Consider the following 23,673-nt stretch of genomic DNA (forward strand, 5'->3'; position numbering starts at 1 on the left):
CCCGGCCCCATCCCGCTACTTCCGCCCTTCATTGGCGGGGCCGCCTGCTAGTCATCACTCCTCCCCGCCCACATTCTCTAGATCCGCCTCCGCGCCGTTTCACTGGTAGTTTGACCCGCCCATCGCACGTCCACCAGTGAAATCAAGGCGCCAAAGATTCCAATGAGCCTCAGATCAATCAGCGGAAGTTTCAATTCCTCCGGGATCACCCATTGGCTGGGCTGCCTCTCTTCAAGACCAGCCCCTGGTGACCCGGTTTCCGGTTTGGTGGAGGAGCCAGGCATCCTGGGAATTATAGTCCTCAAGTCCAGGGAGGAAGACAGTGTGGACTGACTGAAAATCGCTTTTAAATTTTTATTTATTGACTTTTTAAATTTCCTTTTAATTTATTAATTTAGATAGAGAGATATAAAGGGGAAGAGAGAGAGAAGCATACATTCGTTGTTCCACTGTAAAACTTAGCATTAGCAACGCCATTTTAAAAAGGAAAAGTCAGGCCTCTTATCACCTCCTTTCTGTGGAGAAAGGAAAGAGAAGAATGCAGGAGGAGAGGCTTGCAAAGCCTCATATAAGTCATAATTTAACTACAGAGCTTGGAAGATGGAACTTCTCTGAGAATCCTCTCAATTTTTTTTTTTTTTTTTTTTTTTACAGAGAGAGGGATAGATAGGGACAGACAGACAGGAACGGAGAGAGATGAGAAGCATCAATCATTAGTTTTTCATTGCAACACCTTAGTTGTTCATTGATCGCTTTCTCATATGTGCCTTGACTGCGGGCCTTCAGCAGACGGAGTAACCCCTTGCTTGAGCCAGCGACCTTGGGTCCAAGCTGGTGAGCTTTGCTCAAACCAGATGAGCCCACGCTCAAGCTGGCGACCTCGGGGTCTCAAACCCGGGTCCTCCACATCCCAGTCTGACACTCTCTCCACTGTGCCACCGCCTGGTCAGGCTCAATTCTCTTTTCTTAAAAGCCTTTAGAGCAGTCAGTGTTTCTAAAACTTTTTGAAGTTGGGGTGCATTTAAAATCCTACAAATAATTGTAGGCGCACTATATATAAATTTCTGAGAAATATGTTATAATAATTAAGTCAAATATTTTAAAAATGTAAAGTCCAAGCATGCTTTTATGGTAATTAAACAAAATAAATATAACAAAATTAAATTTATTCTGACATTAAAAAACATTTTTATGTTACATTTTTTGAGTTATCCTTTTTAGAATTCGTAAAAAAGAGGTTAAAAAATTTAAAAAACGGCCCTGGCCGGTTGGCTCAGTGGTAGAGTGTCGGCCTGGCGTGCAGAAGTCCCGGGTTCGATTCCCGGCCAGGGCACACAGGAGAAGCGCCCATCTGCTTCTCCACCCCTCCCCCTCTCCTTTCTCTCTGTCTCTCTCTTCCCCTCCCGCAGCCGAGGCTCCACTGGAGCAAAGATGGCCCGGGCGCTGGGGATGGCTCCTCGGCCTCTGCCCCAGGCGCTAGAGCGGCTCTGGTCACGACAGAGCGACACCCCGAAGGGGCAGAGCATCGCCCCCTGGTGGGCATGCCGGGTGGATCCCGGTCGGGCGCATGCGGGAGTCTGTCTGTCTCTCCCTGTTTCCGGCTTCAGAAAAATACAGAAAAAAAAAAATTTTTTTTAAAAATTTGAAAACGACAAAAAAAAGTTATCTTTTTATATAGATGGATGCATTCTTAGTAAGATTTAGTAAATTCGGCAGGCCCGGCACAAATGTGTTTTTTCATTCTTGAGAAACATGAGCCTGATGTGTCCAAGTGATTTCTTCAATGTTTGGCCATCTATTTGAAAGGCAAACTCTCATTTCTTCATCAATACATTGAAGAATTCCTCTCTTTTTACTCTTGTGTTGAATGTAGAAAACCCCCGCCATACATATCATCTTAACTTTACACCAAACAAAGGATAGAAGAAACTTGCCTCCAGTCTTTCCAGGGAACATGGGGGGTAGTGTAAACAATCCAGCACCACAGCTTAACAGCCTTTTGCAACCTAATCAGGCAGGTACCATAGGGTACACCTGGAAATCTAGGGTGCACCAGTGCGCCCCGACGCACACTTTGAGAACCACTGACCTAACGCTTAGTTTTAAGACTAAGCCTTTCCCACCCTTTTAATACTTAGATATTTTCAACTTCCTTCTAATACTAAGATCTTCTCAAAACTAAGCTTTTCCCCACACCCTTGACTGTTGCATGATGGGGGATGGTGCACTCTTATGAGGAATCCCATTTATGCCTCAGATAAGTGGCTTTGTATCAGAGACTTTCATATTTGTATATTGGCTTAAAGGGCTTTAATTTTCTACACTATATAATAAAGCAGACCGGGGGCACTCTTGTGGTTCCTGCCATCAGCATTGCAGAGGAGAGACAGCCAAGATGGTGGAGTGCTGAAGGAGAAGCCAGTTTGTGCAGAGTTTGTGCAAAGAGAAGGAGATGGAGAACAGAGGTGAATAAGGCTGGTGGGGCTTTTGATTCTAAAAAATCTTGGATGAGTCAGTGGCTTTGGGAACCCTGAATGGAAAGGGAAGTGTTTTCCTGCTGTGTGTATTTACTCGCTTGCTGGGTGCAAGCTAGGATTAAAGGTAATGGTCCACCAGTTCTTGGCTCCGTTGTTTCATTACTGTCTGTCAGAGTCAAACCTGCACCTGCACGGGCCAGGCAGCTGTGATGGTGGCCACAGCTACTGGTCTTACACTTTCCCTCCCTCATATCAGGACTAACATATAGGATTTGAAGGCTCCCCTTCTTTGATATTGGGAGTAATATACAAGGCCATTTGGAACACCTAGTGATTTTCTTTTGGTAGATTTTAAGACTGCTGACTCCCTCATTCAGTGAGTAAGATAAACCCCATTTGTTTTTCCCACTCCCCTTATCTGGCCCTGCTGTCTATTCGGCCTAAGACTACTTACCTCTCACACAATGTCCACATAATGTGTACTTCACACAACCATCCAGTATGGCATCCAGACCACTGTCCATATCCCATCCCATCCTTCTTCTCTGCCACACTGATATCTCCCACACATATACCCCAGCTCAGTCAGCCCGCGCCCCAAATCCTCCATGTACATTCGCCCAGACCAAGACTAAAGGTGAGGCTGTTTCCCAGGTAACAAAGTTTCCTAAGTTCTGGCAGAGGGGACTCCAAGGACCTCCCACCCCCAGGAAATTTTCAGCTGCTCTTTGTAGCCAGGCTGGAAGCATAGAGATCGAACCAAAAGCCCTTCTGCCAGACCTGAGGCCACCTGGGAAGCAAGGCACTGCTAACTACAGAAGCTGGGCGTGGCTCTGAAACCTCCTTCGAGTCTCCTCCCTACACCTTGCTCAAGTACCGTAAGTGGTCAAGCCTCCGTCTTAAAACCAGGTGACTTAGCATGGCAGTTGAGAAGCTCTGCAGTATGGCTTCCTCCTGGGTAGAGACCTACCCAGTCTAAATGGTCGAGGTGCCGTCTGGCTCCTGGCACACAGTAGGCCCTTAATAAATGCCAAGTAATAGTAATGGTTAATGTTTGAGTGCTTATTATGCCACTGTCACGTGCTTTACATCTAAGACTCATTAAGGTAGCTCTAATTATGCTCTCTATTTCACAGACCAGAAACCTACAGTGCAAAGAGCTCAAGTCAAATCTTTAGAAAGGGGATTCACACTCAGAGAGTCTGATTCCTGAACACCGGGCTGGAGTGGGCACACCTCTGTTCCTCAACTGCCCTTGAGGCTTCCCTGGGTGGCAGAGCCCTCAGGAGTGTCTCCATCCTCTGCAGCCTGAGTCTCAGGCCTGTCCGCAGACCTTCCCTCCTCCTTCCTCGCTCATTTCCTGAACTTCCCATCTTGCCATCCCCTGGCTGAGAAGAAGGGACACAGAGAAGACTCAGAAGTGGATTCCCTCTCAGGAGGCAGGCTGTAGTCCTGGCCGAGTAGTTCAATTGGTTACAGCATTGCCCATATACCCCCAAGGGTTTGGGTTTGATCCCCATCAAACCCAAAAGAATTAACCAATAAAAAAATTAACCAGTGAATGCATAAATAAGTGAAACAAAGCCCTGGCCGGTTGGCTCAGTGGTAGAGCGTCGGCCTGGCGTGCAGGAGTCCCAGGATCGATTCCCGGCCAGGGCACACAAGAGAAGCGCCCTTCTGCTTCGCCACCCCTCCCCCTCTCCTTCCTCTCTGTCTCTCTCTTCCCCTCCCGTAGCCAAGGCTCCATTGGAGCAAAGATGGCCCGGGTGCTGGGGATGGCTCTGTGGCCTCTGCCTCAGGCGCTAGGATGGCTCTGGATGCAACAGAGTGACGCCCCAAATGGGCAGAGCATCGCCCCCTGGTGGGCGTGCCGGGTGGATCCCAGTAGGGCGCATGCGGGAGTCTGTCTGACTGCCTCCCCGTTTCCAGCTTCGGAAAAATGCAAAAAAAAAAAAAAAAAAAGTGAAACAACAAATTGATATTTCGCTCTCTCACTAAAATCAGTTTTTTAAAATTTATGTTTATTATTCTTTTATTGATTTTGAGAGTGAGAAAGGCAGCAAGGGAGAGAGATGAAAAGCATCAACTTGTAGTTGCATCACTTTATTTTTTTTTTATTCTTTTTTTTTGTATTTTTCTGAAGTTGGAAACAGAGAGGCAGTCAGACAGACTCCCGCATGCACCCAAACGGGATCCACCCGGCACGCCCACCAGGGGGCGATGCTCTGCCCCTCTGGGGCGTCGCTCTGTTCCATCCAGAGCCATTCTAGCGCCTGAGGCAGAGGCCACAGAGCCATCCTCAGTGCCCGGGCCAACTTTGCTCCAATGGAGCCTTAGCTGCTGGAGGGGAAGAGAGAGACAGAGAGGAAGGAGAGGGGGAGGGGTGGAGAAGCAGATGGGCGCTTCTCCTGTGTGCCCTGGCCGGGAATTGAACCCGGGACTCCTTCACACCAGGCCGACGCTCTACCACTGACCCAACCGGCCAGGGCCGTAGTTGCATCACTTTAGTTGTTCATTGATTGTTTCTCATATGTGCCTTCACTGGGGGGGGGGGGGGGCTCCAGCCAAACCACTGACACGGTGCTCAAGCCAGGGACCTTGGACTTCAAGCTGGCAATCTTTAAGTCAAACTATGTTGATGATCCCATGCGCAAGCCAGCGACTCTGCACAAGCTGGTGATCCCATGCTCAAGCTGGCAACGTCAGGGTTTCAAAGCCTGGGATCTTAGCGTTCCAGGTCCACATTCTATTCATTATATCACCACCAATCAGGCAATTGTTTTATTTTCTTTTGAGAGAGGCAGGGAGAGAGCAACAGGAACATTGAGCTGTTCCTGTCTGTGCCTTGACCGGGGAGTCGAACTGGCAACCTCTGCGCTCCGGGTAGGCGCCCCAACCAACGGAGCTATCCAGCCAGGGCTCAATGCTTTTTTGTTCATTGATAGAGACGGGGGGGGGGGGGGAAGCATCCATTTGTTGTTCCACTCAGTTGTGCATTCATTAGTTGCTTCCTGTGTGCGCCCTGACCAACTGGGAATTGGACCAGCAACCTTGTCATTTTGGGATAATGCTCTAACTGGCTGAGCTAAACCCTGGTCAGATGGCTCAGTTGGTTAAAGTATCATCCCAATTAAAAAAAGAAAAGCAGTCTGGCCTGTGGTGGTGCAGTGGATAAAGCGTCAACCTGGAACACTGAAGTTGCTGGTTCAAAACCCTGGGCTTGCCCGGTCAAGGCACATATGAGAAGCAACTACTACAAGAAGCAACCATTAGAAGCTTCCTGCTCCTACCTACCCCACCTCCTTTCTCTAAAACCAATAAATAAAGTCTTAAAAGAACATCATCCCATAGCTCAGAGGTTCCTGGTTCGATCCCCAGTCAGGGCACATAGAGGAACCTATGTATGTTTCTTTCTCTCTCTCACTCTCTCTCCCCCGTCATTTGTCACTAAAATCAATTTAAAAAACAAAACAAAAAAAAACAGACTGAGCTAACGATCCAGGGCCCAGGTGAATTTTTTAAAATTAAAAAGAAAGAAAGAGAGAGAGAGAGAGAGAGAGAGAAAAGAAAAGAAAAGGAAAGGAAAGGAAAGGAAAGGAAAGGAAAGAAAAGAAAAGAAAAGAAAAGAAAAGAAAAGAAAAGAAAAGAAAAGAGAAGAAAAAAGAAAAGAAGCAGGTGCCTGACCTGTGGTGGCACAGTGGATCAAGTGTCGATCTGGAACGCTGGAGGTCGCTGGTTCAAAAAAACCCCGGGCTTGCTGGGTCAAGGCACATATGGGAGTTGATGCTTTCTGCTCCTCCCCCCTTCTCTCTCTCTCTCTCTCTGTCTCTGTCTCTCTTCTCTAAAATGAATAAATAAATTTTTAAAAATATTTATAAAAAAAGAAGGCCCTGGCCGGTTGGCTCAGAGGTAGAGCGTTGGCCTGGCATGCAGGAGTCCCGGGTTCGATTCCCGGCCAAGGCACACAGGAGAAGCGCCCATCTGCTTCTCCACCCCTCCCCCTCTCCTTCCTCTCTGTCTCTCTCTTCCCCTCCCGCAGCGGGGGCTCCACTGGAGCAAAGTTGGCCCGGGCGCTGAGGATGGCTCTGGATGCAACAGAGTGATGCCCCAAATGGGCAGAGCAACGCCCCCTGGTGGGCGTGCCGGGTGGATCCCGGTCGGGCGCATGCGGGAGTCTGACTGCATCCCCGTTTCCAGCTTCGGAAAAATGAAAAAAAAAGAAAAGAAAAGAAGCAGGATGCCAGTGACTTTTGGGCTCAAGCGATCGACCATGGGGTCATGTTGATGATCCCACGCTCACGCTGGCGACCCAGCACTCAAGCTGGTGAGCCCGCACTCAAGCCAACAACCTCAGGATTTCGAACCTGGGTCCTCAGCATCCCACGTCGATGCTCTATCCAGTGCACCACCACCGGTCAGGCAAGTAGAAGGCAATTTTATTCCTAAAACAGCTCACGTTTTGACATACAAGATGAAGCAAGCAAGATGCCAGAGGAAAGGCAGACTGCGCTGTGGATTGTGAAGCTTGTGCGCATGTTGACTAATTTAATTCCTTTGACAGCGGGGATTCAGGAAACCTAACTGCATACAATGGCAATAGTTATGTGGTCATTGGAACGTGTTCGTTTCAGGAGCAGACATCGAAGGACATCAGTATGAAACACTACAAACAATTCACCATGGAGTCAGTCTCGGAGCCCAGAGACTAGACTTGACTCATTGCCTCCAGTGACCAAACTTTGTACTTCAGGTGCTGACAGGATAATTCGGTTGTTTACTTCCTATCTTCAAGATAAAAATGAATATAAGGTTTTAGAGGCCCATTCAGGTTTCACTCATGCTCAGTTGGTTCAAGTGTGGGTTTGATCCCCAGTCAGGGCACATACGAGAATTAACCAATGAGTGCATAAATAAGTGGAACAACAAATTGATGTTTCTCTCTCTCTAAAATAAATAATATTTATTTATTTTGACCCCAAAGACGGCCAAGGGATTGCAAGCCTGACGGATTATCATACCTGCAGGCTTTGGAACTTAGAGGGAATGCAGACATTTCCTTTTGTTCTTAATTCCTTTGGAATGAGTGTGTAGTGCAGGGGTAGTCAACCTTTTTATACCTACCGCCCACTTTTGTATCCCTGTTAGTAGTAAAATCTTCTAACCGCCCACCGGTTCCACAGTAATGGTGATTTATAAAGTAGGGAAGTAACTTTACTTTATAAAATTTATAAAGCAGAGTTATGGCAAGTTAAAGCATATAATAGTAATTACTTACCAAGTACTTTATGTCGGATTTTTGCTAAGTTTGGCAGAATAAATCTTTATAAAACAACTCACTATAGTTAAATCTATCTTTTTATTTATACTTTGGTTGCTCCGCTACCGCCCACCATGAAAGCTGGAATGCCCACTAGGGGGCGGTAGGGACCAGGTTGACTACCACTGGTGTACTGGCATGCTGAGGAAACTTCTAAGCTAATGGTTGCAGAAAAGAATGTAACAATTTGATTTTATGATCTTTCGGCCCATCAGGCTATTTTATCTCCTGAATCAGAACAGATGCCATTAATGTCGGCACACTGGTGCTTAAAAAGCACCTTAATGAGCCCTGGTTGGTGAGTTCAGTGGGTTAGAGCATCGTTCCAATATGTCAAGGTTGCAGGTTCCATCCCAAGTCAGGGCAAATAAAAGAATCAACCAATGAATGCATAAATTGATGAAACAACAAACCAATCTCACTCCCCCTTCTTCTCACTTTAAAATCAATAAAAATAAACACAAATTTTAAAAATACACCTTCAAAGTTGGAGCCGTTGCAGGGAATGACTGGTTAATTTGGAATATTACTCGATCCAGTTACCATCAAGTTGAGAGACCTGTCCAAAAGGATCAAGCCTGCTTATGTAGGTGGTCCACAGTGGAAGAAAACTTGCTGGCAAGCACGTTATCCAGGCAAAATGGCAAGCCAGCTTCAAACCCGTCACGCAGGGCATGTCCCACCCCTCCCCGCTGGTTCCACAGCCACTGGTCTGGCCTGCCTGGCATAGCTCTCTCCCGCTACCTGAGGTTGGAGAAGACTTCAGGATAAAACACTGAAATGAGCCTGACCAGGTGGTGGCGCAGTGGATAGGGTGTCGGACTGGGATGCGGAGGACCAGGTTCGAGACCCTGAGGTCACCAGCTTGAATTCGGGCTCAGCTGGTTTGCACAAAGCTCACCAGCTTGGACCCAAGGTCCCTGGCTCGAGCAAGGGGTTACTCAGTCTGCTGAAGGCCCGTGGTCAAGCAATCAATGAACAACTAAGGTGTTGCAACGAAAAACTGACGATTGATGCTTCTCATCTCTGTCTGTCGCTATCTATCCCTCTCTCTGACTCTCTCTCTGTCTCTGTAAATAAAAAACAACAACACTGAAATGCTCCGGGTAACTGAAATGTAAAATAATTTATTTTTTTCTAGCTTAGCTCCATAAGCTTTGTATTTTTAGTACATATTTTGGAGAATTCCCTTTTTTAAATTTTTTAAAATTAAATTTATTGAGTTTGTGTGTGTAGGGGGGTTTCTTTTTCTTTTTTATTGTGTGTGTGGTTTTTTTAGAGAAGAAGAGAGAAAGATGGGAGAGAAATGGGAAACAGCAACTCGTAGTAGTTGCTTCTCATATGTGCCTTGACCAAGCAAGCCCAAGCTTTTGAGCCAGCGACCTCCGTGTTCCAGGTCGACGCTTTATCCACTGTGCCACCAGAGCTCTGGCGATTTTTTGTTTTTTTAGAGAGAGAGGAAAGGGACAGAGAGAGAGAGACATCAATCTGCTCCTGTATATGCCCTGACTGGGATCAAACCCACAACTTTTGTATGTGGGGACCATGGTCTAACAAAACGAGCTATCCAACCAGAGCAAAAATTCCTTATTTTTATATTAAATATACTGTAAGCCCTAGAAATATCTTGGTTGTTTTTGTTAAATAAAAGTTTGATTGTTTGAAAAGTTAAAAATAAATAAAATAAAGAAGGAACTCACAGCCACAGCAGTAGGAGGGGCTGAAGTCAAGCAGCCCCCCAGGAAAGTTGGGATCCGGGGGCCTGGAGTTTTAACACCACTGTGGGGACAGAGGTCAAGGTGGCAACCCTGGGAGCAGCGACCCTGGGAACAGCGGAGAGCTGGAACTGAGTGCCCTGCAGTTTCATAGAAGTTACTATAAAAAGGCTGCAATATGGAAGCAAGCCACCCAACAGGCAGCGGATGGAAAAATCACAGCAGAAAATCAGGCTCCCGAAGACCACCGAAGTACGAACTTGAATTCAGACCAAACCTCAGGTCCAAAAACCTGCTCTGAGAAACTCCCGAATAAAATCGGCAGAAACCTGTGTAGCCTGTAAGACTGTGGCAGAAGCCAAAGCAAACTGGCCCTGGGGGTGGCAGTGAGGCCCAGGTAACTAACTCATGGGACTCCTGCAGCAGGAGAAACACAAAAAGTCAAAGAGCCCTGGCCAGTGGCGCCGTAAATAAAGCATCATCGCAGAGCGCCAGGGCCGCCAGTTTTATCCCGGGTTCACGGGCTCAATCCCAAGAGCGCCAGCTCGACCCTGAGGTTGCCAGTTCAAGTCCTGATCAAGGCTCAACCCAGAGGGTGCCGCCTCATTCAGAGGGCACCAGCTCGGTCACAGTTTCAAGTCCCGGTCAGGGCACATATGAGAAACAATCAATGGCACAACTAAGTGGAACGAGTTGATGCCTCTCTCTCTCTCTCTCTCTCTCTCTCTCTCTCTCCTCCTTTCAAAAAAAAAAAGTCAAAGAAACCTCCCATAGGACAATTCACCCTGTTGAAGAGATAATAGTAACCACACCATGCCTCTCCCCTAATGCTATTTTATAATTGGAAAAACTGAGTCATTGAGTTCAGGTGTGTTGCCTAAGGTCAGGTAGCAATTAATTCATTTCTCTGTGCCTGTCTTCTCAGCTGTAAACTGACAATCACTTGAGTGTCCCTTTCTCCTACGAGATGCTACCTGCAAATCACTTCTTAGAACAATGCCTGGCACATAAAAATAGTGTTAAAATAATTTTAGAGGGTCAAAGTTAGAGAAGGAATAGTCTCTAAAATAAAAAAAAATAGAACATTGGGAAGAAAGAACTGGTGCATTAGGAAAAGAAATTCGAGAAATAAAAATGTAGATACTAAAAAAGCCTAGTCAGTCTTGCAAAGACATTGACACTTCCTAAGCAGAGGAGAGACTGGGTTTCCGAGCAGCACCGGAGCTGAGGGGACCAGGCAGGAGACACCCGGGATATCGGTGACTGATCCCACCTCCGCCTGAGACAAGAACGTGGGTGTGGCGGAGCTCGCTGCATAGTGGTTTCAGGGCCTGGACACTTTCCGTGGTGAAGTGTTTGTGTTCATGGTTCATATCAGAAGTAGGCGGTTGATCGGGTGGTAGGCACAGTGGCTAGAACTGCAGCCAGATTTCTGGATTGAGATCCAGCTCTGTGAGGTGCTAGGGGTGTGACCTCGGACGTGTTAGCTGGCCCTCTGACACTTACTTGGCTTCCCATCTGCAGAAGTGCACCTAGGAGGGGAGAGTGTCTAGGCTGAGCGAAGGCTCTGGAATTAGACTGCCGGAGTTCAAGTCCAGAACCCAGCATCTACTAACTAGGCAAGGCTTGAGTGTGCTATTGAGCTTCTCTGCCTCAGTCTCCCCGTCTGTGAAATAGAAATGTTTATGAAGATAAAATTAGCTAATATACATGAACACATGTATATATAATACATCCATAAAATACTTTTAATACAATCCTGCACATAAGTGCTTTAATAACCCTGTGAGGTTATTGTAAAAATTAAGTTAATTGATGTTAGAACATAGTAGATGTTCAATAAATGTCAGTGGTGACTGCCAATTCCTAGACTGCTTTCTTTTCATTGCACACCCAGCATATAACTGCTGAATGAACGATTGAGTAACTGGGTGGTGGGAATGGCAGGCAAGCAGGGGAGATGGGTGCAAGCCAAGCCACAGGAAGGAGAAGGCCCTGTTGTACCAAGGATGCAGCTCTCTCTCTTCTACTGGGTTAGAGAGGATGGCACACCCATCCTCACCTTCCCGCCCCCTCCCACACAAGGGAACTACATCGCAGGATTGAAAGAGCTCATGGATTTTATTCGGGCAGTGCGGCAGTGCGAAAGGGATTGGAAGTTTCACTGGTGTGCACAAACGCATACAGATACACACATCCTGAGCCATGTCGCTCCAGGTTGACATCCTCTGCTTCGGGTCCCCAGATTTCAGAGTCAGCTGTGGATCTCAGGAGCCTGAGGAGGCCCAGGCTATGTAGAAGAAAGTAGGACGGGGAGGAGTCTAGGAGTCCTCCCCTTGCCCACAAGGCCTTGGGAACCTTTTCTCCTCACCCTCCCTGAGAGCCAGAACCCCACTTCTGTCCCTGCTTCTCACTTCCCACCTTCTCCCCCTTCCATAGAGAGCAGTGCCCAGCTCACCTGAAGGGAATCACCGGGTGCCCCAGGTCCCCATGTGGCTCCCTCCTCCCCATGCTGGTTCTGGCCCATCAGGATTATCCATGTTCTCGTAAGAATCTGCATCTGGTTAAAACCAAGAAGGAAGGCCCTGGCCGGTTGGCTCAGTGGTAGAGCATCGGCCTGGCGTGCAGAAGTCCCGGGTTCGATTCCCGGCCAGGGCACATAGGAGAGGCGCCCATCTGTTTCTCCACCCCTCCCCCTCTCCTTCCTCTCTGTCTCTCTCTTCCCCTCCCGCAGAGAGGCTCCACTGGACCAAAGATGGCCCAGGCACTGGGGATGGCTCCTTGGCTTCTGCCCCAGGCGCTAGAGTGGCTCTGGTCACGGCAGAGCGACACCCCGGAGGGGCAGAGCATCGCCCCCTGGTGGGCAGAGCGTCGCCCCCTGGTGGGCATGCCGGGTGGATCCCGGTCGGGCGCATGTGGGAGTTTGTCTGACTGTCTCTCCCCATTTCTGGCTTCAGAAAAATATAGAAATCAAAACAAAACAAACCCAAGAAGGAGTGATACAAAGATAGAGCTGGAAGTAGGCTAGGAAAGGGTCAGCCTCAGGGGACAGCAGTAGAAGCACCCACCTTCCTCGTGATTGGGACCAGGCTGAGCCCGAAGCGAGCGGAGTTGGGGGGCTGCATACAGGAGCCCCCTCATATCCTCATAGGACTGGGACCCTGTGCGGGCAGGGGGTAGAGAGTCGGAGGCTCGGGAGCCATGCTGGGGCTTTGGGGAAGGGAGGTGCAGCCTAAGATGAGGAGGGAGCCTGAGAGGCAGCGAGAGGTGGAAGGCTTTACCCAGGTTGTACTAGGAAGGAGGGATTAGGGTCAGCATCAGGTTCAGGGCCCTTGTTAACTGTAGGGGTTTGGTCAAGTATGGGTTGGAATATGGTCTCAGTCAGAGAAACAGTCAAGAATAGAACTGGAAGGAGTCAAAAGTCGGAGTCATGAGGAGGTTATAGAGAGAGATGGTGTCAAAGCTGAGGTCTGCATGGGGGCTGGGGTGAGGTGGAGGTCAAAGTTCAGGCTGGAATTGGACTAGGATCAGGGTTGACATTCACAGCTAGGGATGGATAGATACCAGAGTCAGGATTAGGGTTAGAGCAGGTGTTGAGGTTAGAGGTCAGAGTCATATTTAAGGTCAAGATAGAGCTTGGTTTGGGGATCAAGGTCAAGGTTCTGTCTGGACTTAGAGCTGAGGCCGGGCCAAGCCAATCTGGAAAAGGTTGGTGGGTCCCAAGCATTGCTCACCAAGGGATGTTGCCTCCCGGCTGGGGTCCCAGGCTGTCCCATGGGGGGTCAGGTAGTCTGGAGAAGGAAGAGGGGAGTCACTATTCCTCCTCCCAGCCTCCCGGTCACACGCGTCATCACCACCACTCACGCCCCTCAGGATGTGACCACCCTCATACGCACACCTTTTGTCTTGGCAACTGGCTGGGCCAGCGCCTCATCTTCATTCTCATACATCTCAGATGCTGCCAGGAAAACAAAACCGAAAGTCAAGACAAACTGCAAGGCCCACTCCTGCCCTGTAGGGCCTCCACAGGTCTGCGGGTCCGCCCAAGTCTCTGGAGCATGAGGACCCCTAATTACCATTGGAGAAGGAGTCTTCATCCTCAGGACCCAAGACCCCCTCCTCAGGATTCTCATAGCCACTGCCATCTGGTGGAGAGGGAGGGGGGGTTGTCCAGCAGACAGCCCCCCACCCCGCTGAGAAGGAGTCATGGGAGAGGGCAATCTTACCCTGGGAGAGCTGGTCCTGCCCAAGGTGGGAGTCATTTTCATAGAACTCAGAGCCCTCCTCACTGTCCGGTTCCTCGTAGGCCTCCCCTTCTTCTTCTGGGACTGGGATTTGGGGATAGGGGTGGGACGCAGAGTCACAGCCCCCTTCCCCCAGTCCCGGGTCAACTATTCTGTGGGCTACCACAGACAGCCCGCCCCAACATCCCCCAGATGAGTCAAGACCCCTCCACCATCACCAGCTCCAGTCCGGCTCCGGGACCCCGCGGCTCCAGCCTGCTGGACGTCGCTACCCGAGTTTCCATAGGACTGGACGGTGGCCCCCAGGCCTGCAGCCCACCGCAGGGAGCGTCCTGGAAGAGAGGAGCGTTGTCAGGGGGCGAAGGAGAAGAGATGGGGGCGGTGGGAGCTGAGGGAGAGGATGCTTCAGGGGTCTATAGGCTCCCGGGATCTAAGGCTAGGGGCGTGGCCTCGCGTTGTCGGTGAGGTTCTACTCTCGGAGCAGGACTTCGGTCCCGAGTCCTGGGGGCTGGCCTTGGCCCTGGGGGCGGGGCTTAAATCTGGGCGGGACTGCGCGACCCCGCCCCCTCGCCCCTTCCGGTGGGATCTTTCCTGCGGAGCTCGGAGCTGGGAAGGCTTGAGCTCTGGGGCCTGCAGGGGTGGGAAGCGTGGGTGGGGGGCTCCAGCTGTGGGCCAGAGACCTTGCCCAGCCTCCTACCCGTGCCAGCGGTGGGCATGGAAAGGGAGAGCACGTTCCCATACTGGTTGTGGGGCCCGCTTCCCGGGGGAGGCGTCACTTTGAAGAACCTGGAGGAGGAAGGACAGTTGCACCGTGAGGCCAGGCCTGGAGGGGACTGGGAGACACATTCAGGATTCAGGACAGGCCCTCAGAGACTAAAGTGTGGTCACTTGTCATGAGTTCCTCTGTCCAGGGACAGCCGACCGAGCGCTCTGGGATCACTTCAAGGAGGTCTTCACGGGAGAGGTAGTTTTGGGAGCGGGGAGATTGAGCAGTATTTCAACCGCAGAGATGGAGAAAAGGCTCCCTCCGCAGAGGAACTAAGCACAAAGCACGCTGTGAGAGTGCAGGAGTGGGGTACCGAGGCCGCACCCCACCCTTACCTTCTGGTGGGATCAGTCATGCGCTTTCTTTTCCTCCTCAGGATCAGCACTGATAGGAGTTAATGGGAGTAATCAGGGGAGAGCTCCTTGGCTGGGTGAAGATTTTGGGGGGTGCTGGGGGATCCCTGGGGTCAATGGATGAGGTGGGAGTTCACATTCCAAGGGGCGAGGGAAGTCAGGAGGGTGTACAGAGAAGGCTGGGGACAGGGTTGGGAAGTCTGTGGGGGAGATACGGGAGGAGGGAGAGACGGCTGCCAGACCCACCACTGTGGGCTCTCCTGGGGGAGATGGTGTAAGGCTTGCGAGACCTTTCGGAGGACAGGACTCACCTCTTCGAAGAAAAAGAAAGCTTGCCACGGAACCCATGCAGAAGATCAGGTAAACTAAAGTCACAACAGGGACTCTCCAGCCGCCAGTGTTCAGCAGCCAGTACTGTACTGCTAGGGAGAAGGAGCTATGAGACCAGGACCAGGGCTGGCATCTTACTTCCCAGCCTCCAGACCGCAGAGGGCCATAAACCCGGGGGACAGGGCAAGCAAGACACAGGTCCAGGCTACAAGGAGGGCTCTCCTCCCTTCCGCTGAGGACAGGGATTGTGCCTGAGAGCCTGACACAGGGCCTGGAGCAGAATCTCTTAAGCAAACCATGAAAAACCATGACTAGTCGGAGACGATGCTAGGACTAGGACAAGCACGATGGTCAGCTTCCCGCTACAGTTAAGAACAGCCATGGTCAAAGCGAAGGGCAGAGTTGAGTGCACAAGCTGGAAGGTGGGAGCAGCAAGGCACCCAGGTAAGTTGGGAGTGGAAGCTGAGGTTGAGTTTGAGAACTGTGTTTAGGGTAGCATGGTAGGATTGTATCAAGGGAGACAATGGGCAGAACATTGTGACAAACTGTCTGAACAGGGTAAGGCAAAGGAAGGATGCCCGAATTCCTGGTTCTGGCTTATGGGCAGGTGGTCGAGTCCTTCACCCACAGAGGGTCGCCCAGAAGACTATGCTCAGGGAAGATGTTGAGTTCTATTTTTTTTGTTTGTTTGTTTTGTTTGTATTGAACCTGCAGTGTCTATGGGACATCGAATGGCAATTCCAGGAGATGGCTGGATGTAGGGACAGAGAGCCTAGAATCCAGTCACCAAAGTATGCTGGCCCAAGAAGCCAAGAGAGTTAAGGAGGTCAAATAGGAAGAGTGTGTAGACAAGAATGAGAGAGTGTAGACAGGGGTCAGAAGACGGCTCAGGACTGCAATGGTGAGGAGTGGGGAAGGAAGGAAGACTGCCACAGCCGATGGGAAGGAGCAGCAGGAGGAAAGAGGGGCACCAGTGTTCGGTGTGTCGGCTGGGTTTTTCAGTTCTTCCCAATAGCTCTACGCACGGGACCCGCAACTGGGAAAAACCCTACCTGATTGGGCAATGACTTTCAGCTGCAGCTTGATGGTTGTGTTGCCATGGTAACAATGATAGAGGCCAGCATCTCGAGGTGTGGCCTGGTGCAGCCACAGAGCAGCCCCTCCCCTGAGGGTGCCCGGGACCCGCATCTCTCTGGCTGGAGCATCCTCACTCAGGTTTAGGCTCAGCAATGAGGTGTTAGGCTTCTTGGGGTGCACATGGATCCAGGATATGGGTCCTCTGGCCATGGAGGCAGAAGGCACCCCACAAGGCAGACAGAGTGTGGAGCCAGCGGTCACTGTGAGGTCTGGGGCAAGGAGAACCAAGGCTAGGGAAATGCAGGCCTTGGAGTCTCCTCCTCCACCGACCCTCACCGCTCGCCAGGCCTGGGCCCCTCCCTCCACTTCCTGGCAGTTTCCTAGCACCTTACCTTGGGTGGAGCTCTGGTTTGGACTACTCATAGGTGAAGCACATGCAGGGTCTGTCTTCCAAATCTCGGGGTGGTCTTTGGTCCACACATAGAGCTTGGAGCTTGTGAGGGGATCAGAAAAGGGCCTGGGGTCCTCTGAGGACCTGTTCCCCAGGTCACAGTCTGGGTCATCTAAGTTTGAAGCCTTCCACCGGAACAGCTCCCCTGGGAAGAGACCCGGAACCAGACACAGAGACATCCAGGGGAAGCAGAGAGACACAGAGCCCCAGAAAGACAGAGAAAAATAGAAACAGAGACCCCGAGAGAGAGAGAGCAGAACAGCGTCTCAGAGAAAGATGAAACAGAGAGGTACGGAGCTGAAGTTCCGTGTTGAAGTCCCAAAGCCACAGGAGTTTTTAGGAGCCACCTACAGCTGGCTTCCTGCTTGTTCCTCTGACCCGCCAGCCCCACCCCTCCAGGTCCATCTGAGCCTCTAGACGTCCTCCTTCCATGCTGGGCCTCCCTCTCCTCATCCAGCCCTCCCTGCCCCACCCTAGACCTCACCGCTGCCCTCCACGCTGACTGTCCAGCCAGGCTGCCAGGCCTGCTCGGAAGGGGGCTCTTGTTGGCACAAGTAGAAGCCCCCCATCTGGTCAGAGATGTTGGAGATGAGCAGCAGGATGCCCAGGGGCCCCACCTGGATGCCCAGTCCTCGGCTCAGCTGTAACAAGGGTGCTGACTGGCACTCCCGATACCAGGACAGCTGATCGAGAGAACCATTTGAGGAGCTCTGGAGGCACGGCAGCACAGCACTGTCCCCCTCTGTGAAAAGAGAGAGGTGGGGAGAGAGGAGCTCCCAGCCCCCTTCACTTCTCACTCTCGGGTTACAAACCCAGTGACCCCCGACCCCACCAGCTGGGAGCAGATGAGCTCTCGGGATCCTTCCAACACTGACCTGAATTTTACAATTAAGAAAATGGAGGCTCAGAGAGGGTAAATTACTTGGCCAAGGGCATCCAGCCAGAATCCAGATTTCCAGCCCCAACTCCTTCCACTTGCGCCCTTTGGACATACCTTTAGCCTCTACCAGCTGTGGTGTCTGGGGCCTGACTCCCATGGGGATAAGGAAGAGGAGGAAGAAGAGGAGGAGAGGAGGTGGCATGGTGGCCAGACTCCCCGAGGCACCCAGCTTCCCCGCGCAGGGGATGCTGGGGCAGGTGGGGGCCTGGTGGGCACTGAACCATGGATGTCTGCGGGGGTGGGTGGGCAGTCCCCCGGGGTGGGGGAGGGAGGGGTGGTCACGCCTCAGGCCCCCTTCTCGGTACACCTCTCTAGACCCTCAAAACTCCCCTCCTCTCTGCTGTACTGTTTTATTTTCATCCTAGCACTTACCACCAGTGAAATGATGTTATTTGAATTTACTTGTTCACTTTCTGTTTCCCTCCCTAGAGTAAGCCCTGGGCAGCAGGTACCATCTTATTCACCATTGTATGCATGGTACCCTGGAACAGTGCTTGGCATATTGCAGAAGCCCAGGAAATATAATATTTACTGAGTGAGTGGATAGTGTCTTAGGGGCTCCCTCCTTCTTCCCCCCTTCCCCCCTACAACCTCAGGCACTAAATCTATTTCCCTTCACACACACACACACACACACACACACACACACACACACACACACACACCACTGCTCATTTATTCCTCCTTCAACCAACACTTCTTGGGTCACCATCCACTTCTATACGACCAGCCCATTACTGGTACTTTGGGATCTGGCAGACCTGACTTGGACCCCTCCACCTCTACTACTTGGCCAAATTTCTTCATCTCTCTAAGCCTTAGTTTCTTTACCTGTAAACTGCACGTATGGCATTTTTAGCCCAGCACCCAGCACGCAGAAGGCGCTCAGTTAACGAGAGACAGCATCGATTTTGGCTGAGAGCTCAAGCCCGACCGCCACAGTAGCTCCGTTGCAGCAGTCCTGAGAAATGGCTGGTGATTAACCCCCTTTCTCTCCCAGTTCTTCCCAGGGAGCACCTGCTTCAGTTATGGAAGGGACCCATTTAGAGATAAAGAAGTTGAGCCCCTCAGAAGGCCGAGGCGGATTGAACGGTGGACACACGGATTGCGCGCGCTGGGCCCCGACTTCTTAAGGACCCTGCAAAAGCCCAGCTTGACACTTTTTTCTAGCGTAAGGGGCCCAGTATTTTCTTCTGCGCCCGGGGACTCAACCGTCCTTAATCTGCCTCTGCCGGAAGGGTAGGGTGTTGCCTGAGATCACATATTGAACACATGGTACAATGAGCACTAGAACCCAAATCTGTTCTGACCCTCATTCCTCTCATCTCTCTCTCCTTCCTCCTCCTGCTACTCTTTTTCTCCTTCTTTGCTTCTCTCTCTGTCTCTCTCTGTGTGTCTCTCTGTCTCTCTGTCTCTCTCTATATATATATGTGTGTGTGTGTGTGTGTGTGTGTGTGTGTGTGTGTGTGTGTGTGTGTAGCTGGGTCTTTTACTGCTGCAGTCACTCAGGGAAAGGGGCCAGGGACCCAGGAGACATGCTTTCTCAGTTGCTAGTTCCCAGGGCCGCCTCACTCTGCTGCGGCTTCCTGTTTGCCACAGGCAAACCCCAGGGGACCCCCCAGCTGGCAGGGCCCCCACTTCCCTTTAGTCAGATTGGGGTAGCTGGAAGGGGAGGTAAGAGTGGAGCATCGGGGAGTGGAGAGAGTGAGCAGGCAGGACCTTTCTTTTTTTTTCTTTTGTGACAGAGACAGAGAGAGACAGATAGGGACAGACAGACAGGAAGGGAGAGAGATGAGAAGCATTAATTCTTTGTTGTGGCACCTTAGTTGTTGATTGACTGCTTTCTCATATGTGCCTTGACCGGAGGGCAACAGTAGAGCAAGTGACCACTTGCTCAAGCCAGTGACCTTGGGCTCAAGTTGGTGAGCCTTGCTCAAACCAGATGAGCCCACGCTCAAGCCAGCGACCTCGGGGTTTCGAACTTGGGTCGTCCGTGGCCCAGTCCCATGCTCTATCCACTGCGCCACCGCCTAGTCAGGCAGGACCTTTCTTTTACTTTTCATTCAACAGAATCTCTCTAATCCCATCATTAGCTTCCCGGCTACCTCACAGGCCAAGCCTCCTTGCGAGAGCACATCAGTCCCCTGCTTAGAACAGGTCAGTGGCTTTCCATCTACCTAAAGGAAACCCTCCAACCACGGCCCCCAGAGGGCTGAGAGGGGCTGTCCCACCTGTACATCCCACCTCAGCCCTGCACCCGCTGCACCTTTCATGAGTGCCGTCTCAGGTCAGGCGTCCCTTCCTCTGAGAGGCTTTCTCTCACCCTATTTATTTCCTTCCTAAAAGTGTGCTTGCTTCTTAGTCTTCTCCTGTGCTTTCTGCCCCCGATGTCCCCTCTTCTACGACAGGCATCTTTACTGTCTTATGCACCGACATCTAGAAGATGCTTGGTAAGTTTAGTTGTACTGTAACAGAAGGAAGTTAGGAAGAGCGAAAGAAAACTTTCCTTCCTCTTCCCCCCATGTGCCATCACCAAGGCCAGTCCATTTTCTAGCCTCTTTCTAGATCCAACTTTCTCCTCTTTTTAGACTCTTTCCTTCCCAACCAGAACCATTTCAACAGCCTCTTTTGTGGGCTTTCTGTCTTCTACCTCCTTTGCTTCCCACTTACACTCCAGGGAGAGAGCTTCCTTGGGATGAGCCATATACTTCCCTTGCTCAACAGACTTCAGTGGCTCCAAGGATCTCAGGATAAAATCCAAGCCTGACAGTTGACTGGAGCTTTATTTAGAGTCATTATTTCACCCCCTTCCTAAGAAACCCTGCCACCTACACAGGGAATCCTGAAGCTACTGAGGGTAGTAAACTATTGGGCATTTATAAGCCAGGCATTGTCCTGGCCAGATTTGCACTTTCTAAAAACTCCTCCTGGACCTGTGATGGTGCAGTGGATAAAGCGTGGACCTAGAATGCTGAGGTCACGGGTTCAAAACCCTGGGCTTGCCTGGTCAAGGCACATACAAGAAGCAACTACTATGAGTTGATGCTTCCTACTCTCCGACTCCACCCTGCCTTTCTCTCTCTCTCTCTCAAATCAATAAATAAAACCTTTTAAAAATAAAAATAGGCCTGACCTGTGGTAGTGCAGTGGATAAAGCATCAACCTGGAATGCTGAGGTCACCGGTTCAAAACCCTGGGATTACCTGGTCAAGGCATATATGGGGTTGATGCTTCCTGCTACTCCCCCCTTCTCTCTCTCTCTCTCTCTCTCTCTCTCTCTCTCTCTCTCCTCCTTCTCTCCTATCTAAAATGAATAAATAAAGTCTTTAAAACAATAAAAATAAATAAAAACTCCTCTTGCCTGCAGTGTGGAGGAATTGGAGGAAGGCCAGAGAGATCAGTAAGGAAAATGTTTATTCATTCGTTTACTCACCAGAAGTTTATTTCTCAGGGACTGTGTTAGGTGCTGAGGAAATAGCAGGGAACAAGAAAGACAAGATTCTTGATCTCTCGCCTGGCCTGTGGTGGCGCAGTGGATAAAACGTTGACCTGGAACGCTGAGGTTGCCGGTTCAAATCCCTGGGCTTGCCTGGTCAAGGCACATATGGGAGTTGATGCTTCCTGCTCCTCCCCCCTTCTCTCTGTCTCTGTCTCTCTGTGTGTCTCCTCTAAAATGAATAAATAAATAAAAGAAAAGATTCTTAATCTCATGGAGCTTTGGTGCAAATTTTGGGATCACAGCCTGACCAGTTGGTGGCACAGTGGATAGAGCTTCGAACTGGGATGCGGAGGACCCAGGTTCGAAACCTCGAGGTCACTGATTTGAGCATGGGGTCAGCAGCTTGAGCATGGGGTAGTTGGCTTCAGCTGGGGATCATAGACATGACCCCATGGTCGCTGGCTTGAGCAAGGGGTCACTTGCTCTGCTGTAGCCCCACCTACCCCTGGTCAAGGCACATATGAGAAAGCAATCAATGAACAACTAAGGGGCCACAACAAAGAATTGATGCTTCTCATCCCTCTCCCTTCCTGTCTGTCTGGTATTGGGGATCACAGAAGAGTAAAGGGGGATGGGTAATAAACAAGGTAACTGTAAGGTCGGTGGATAATGAGGGATGGTCACGTGGGGAACTCAGACCCGCAAACTTTGGCTAGGACTGCCCACAACCAAGCGCGCCAAAAGAAACTTCCCAGGAACACCTTGGAAAACAGCGACCGTCTGCCAGCCAGTGAGATTTCACCACGTCATATTAGCTCGATCACCTTAGGGACCCTTTAAATATCTCCCACACAGCCTGACCTGTGGTGGCACAGTGGATAAAGCATCAACCTGGAATGCTGAGGTTGCTGGTTCAAAACCCTGGGCTTGCCCGGTCAAAGCACATATGGGAGTTGAAGCTTCCTGCTCCTCCCCCCTTCTCTCTCTCTCTCTCTCTCTCCTCTAAAATGAATAAATTAAAAAAAATAATTTAAATATCTCCCACACAGGTCACCCCTTGCAACTTCCCTGGCCTCCATCTTTCCTCGGGGCCAGGGAACCTTGCTGGGTGGGATACGCGCTCTGTACTCAATAAAGCCTTTTACTATTCCACACTTCGTGGCTCCAGCCCCTTCCTTCCTTCTCGGAGGGGAAAAATACCTTACAGTAACCAATAAACAATTTCAGATGGTGAAAAATCTCTGATGTAATCTAATGGTGAACAGGTGGTTGGGGATGGCTACTTTGGATAGGGTGGTCAGGGACAACCTCACTGAGCAGGAGACTTTTGAGCAAAGACCTTAGGTGGTGGTGGTGGTGGGGTTAAAGCTTGGTGTGTTCAAGTAAGGTCATGTTGGTTTTTTTTTGTTTTTAACAGAGACAGATAGGGACAGACAGACAGGAATGGAGAGAGATGAGAAGCATCAATTATCAGTTTTTTGTTGCGAGCCCTTAGTTGTTCATCGATTGCTTTCTCATATGTGCCTTGACCGCGGGCCTTCAGCGGACCGAGTAACCCCTTGCTGGAGCCAGCAACCTTGGGTCCAAGCTGGTGAACTTTTGCTCAAACCAGATGAGCCCACGCTCAAGCTGGCGACCTCGGGGTCTCGAACCTGGGTCTTCCACATCCCAGCCACTGCACCATCGCCTGGTCAGGTGGGTCGTGTTTAGTTTTGTTAGAAACTGTCATACTCTTCTTCCAGAGTGGCTATATACCATTGCACATTCCCATTAAGATACTTGAGGAACCCAGGTTCTCTACAGACTGACCAGAATTTGGTAATATCACTCTCTTATTTTAGCCATCCTGGCAGGTGTATCTCCTAGTGGTTTTAATTTGCACTCCCTTAAGGGCTAATGATGAACATCTTTTTGTGTGCATATTTGCCATCTGTGACATCAGTGAAATGTTTATTCCTGTCCTTTTTCCATTTTCAAATTGGATTGAACTAGATTGTAAGCAGGGATGAGACACGATCTGTTTTTACAAAGATGACTCTAGTTTGGAGAATAACTCAAGGAGCCAAAAAGGCACACGAGGGAACAGTCAGGAGGCATTTTGGAAGTTCAGGAGAAATGCTTGGAACTGGGGCTGGGTTTTAGGGCTGGAAATGAAGAAAAAGGAACATATTCTGTAACACTCAGTCCTTTGAAAGTAGGGTTTCCAGGACTTCCAGCCTCCGGGAGTGCACTTCACAGAGGGAGAAACGGGTTTGAGAGACGGGGAATCGAGGCTCTGGACCTAAGTTTGAGTTGTCTGTCACCATCGAGGGGAGATGTCAGGTCCCCTGTCGGAGGGAGAGGTCACAGATAAGAGCCTGACTTAGGGCAGTGGCCGAGGGAGGAGGGGAGATGTCAGGTCCCCTGTCGGAGGTAGAGGTCACAGGTAAGAGCCTGACTTAGAGCAGTGGCGGAGGGAGGAGGGGAGGGATTTGAGAGGCACTGGGAGGGGGTGGGAGGAGCGAGAAGCGGTGAATGGTTGAATATCAGAGTGGGCGGGGCGACGTGAAAGTTGCTGCCTTCTA

At 50.4% G+C, this 23,673-nt stretch overlaps 1 protein-coding gene and 1 pseudogene across 3 annotated transcripts; one reads left to right on the forward strand and one right to left on the reverse strand.

The window, feature by feature from the left end:
• The first annotated feature begins 7,024 nt into the window (after nt 1-7,024).
• On the forward strand, nt 7,025-8,573 carry LOC136403375 (nucleoporin Nup37-like; annotated as a pseudogene).
• A 3,038-nt stretch (nt 8,574-11,611) lies between these two features.
• CD19 (CD19 molecule) lies at nt 11,612-17,866 on the reverse strand. Of its 3 annotated transcripts, none has more exons than XM_066383169.1 (15): nt 17,725-17,866; nt 17,215-17,472; nt 16,672-16,875; nt 16,255-16,548; nt 15,184-15,291; nt 14,855-14,903; nt 14,451-14,539; nt 13,972-14,085; nt 13,736-13,837; nt 13,586-13,654; nt 13,408-13,467; nt 13,244-13,300; nt 12,578-12,670; nt 11,968-12,069; nt 11,612-11,799 (listed from the first exon to the last, which is right to left on the reverse strand). In XM_066383169.1, exons 1-14 carry the CDS (start codon nt 17,810-17,812, stop codon nt 11,978-11,980), a joined length of 1,677 nt encoding a protein of 558 aa, XP_066239266.1. In that variant the 5' UTR covers nt 17,813-17,866; the 3' UTR covers nt 11,612-11,799; nt 11,968-11,977. The 3 variants fall into 3 exon arrangements, with proteins under 3 accessions (XP_066239266.1, XP_066239264.1, XP_066239265.1); XM_066383167.1 differs by having other exon boundaries at nt 15,184-15,294; nt 17,725-17,841; XM_066383168.1 differs by lacking the exon at nt 12,578-12,670 and having other exon boundaries at nt 15,184-15,294; nt 17,725-17,841.
• Nucleotides 17,867-23,673: the final 5,807 nt, after the last annotated feature.

The sequence above is a fragment of the Saccopteryx leptura genome, chromosome 4, assembly GCF_036850995.1.
Source record: "Saccopteryx leptura isolate mSacLep1 chromosome 4, mSacLep1_pri_phased_curated, whole genome shotgun sequence".
In the NCBI taxonomy this organism is placed as follows: Eukaryota; Metazoa; Chordata; class Mammalia; order Chiroptera; family Emballonuridae; genus Saccopteryx; species Saccopteryx leptura.

Coding starts and splice junctions, on each gene's coding strand:
- CD19 (XM_066383167.1), bottom strand. CDS start 17,812: ATGCCACCTCCTCTCCTCCTCTTCTTCCTCCTCTTCCTTATCCCCATG. Junction 14,904..15,183: donor CTTTCTTTTTCTTCGAAGAG/GTGAGTCCTGTC, acceptor AACTCCTATCAG/TGCTGATCCTGAGGAGGAAA. Junction 12,070..12,577: donor TGGTCCCAATCACGAGGAAG/GTGGGTGCTTCT, acceptor GGTTTTAACCAG/ATGCAGATTCTTACGAGAAC.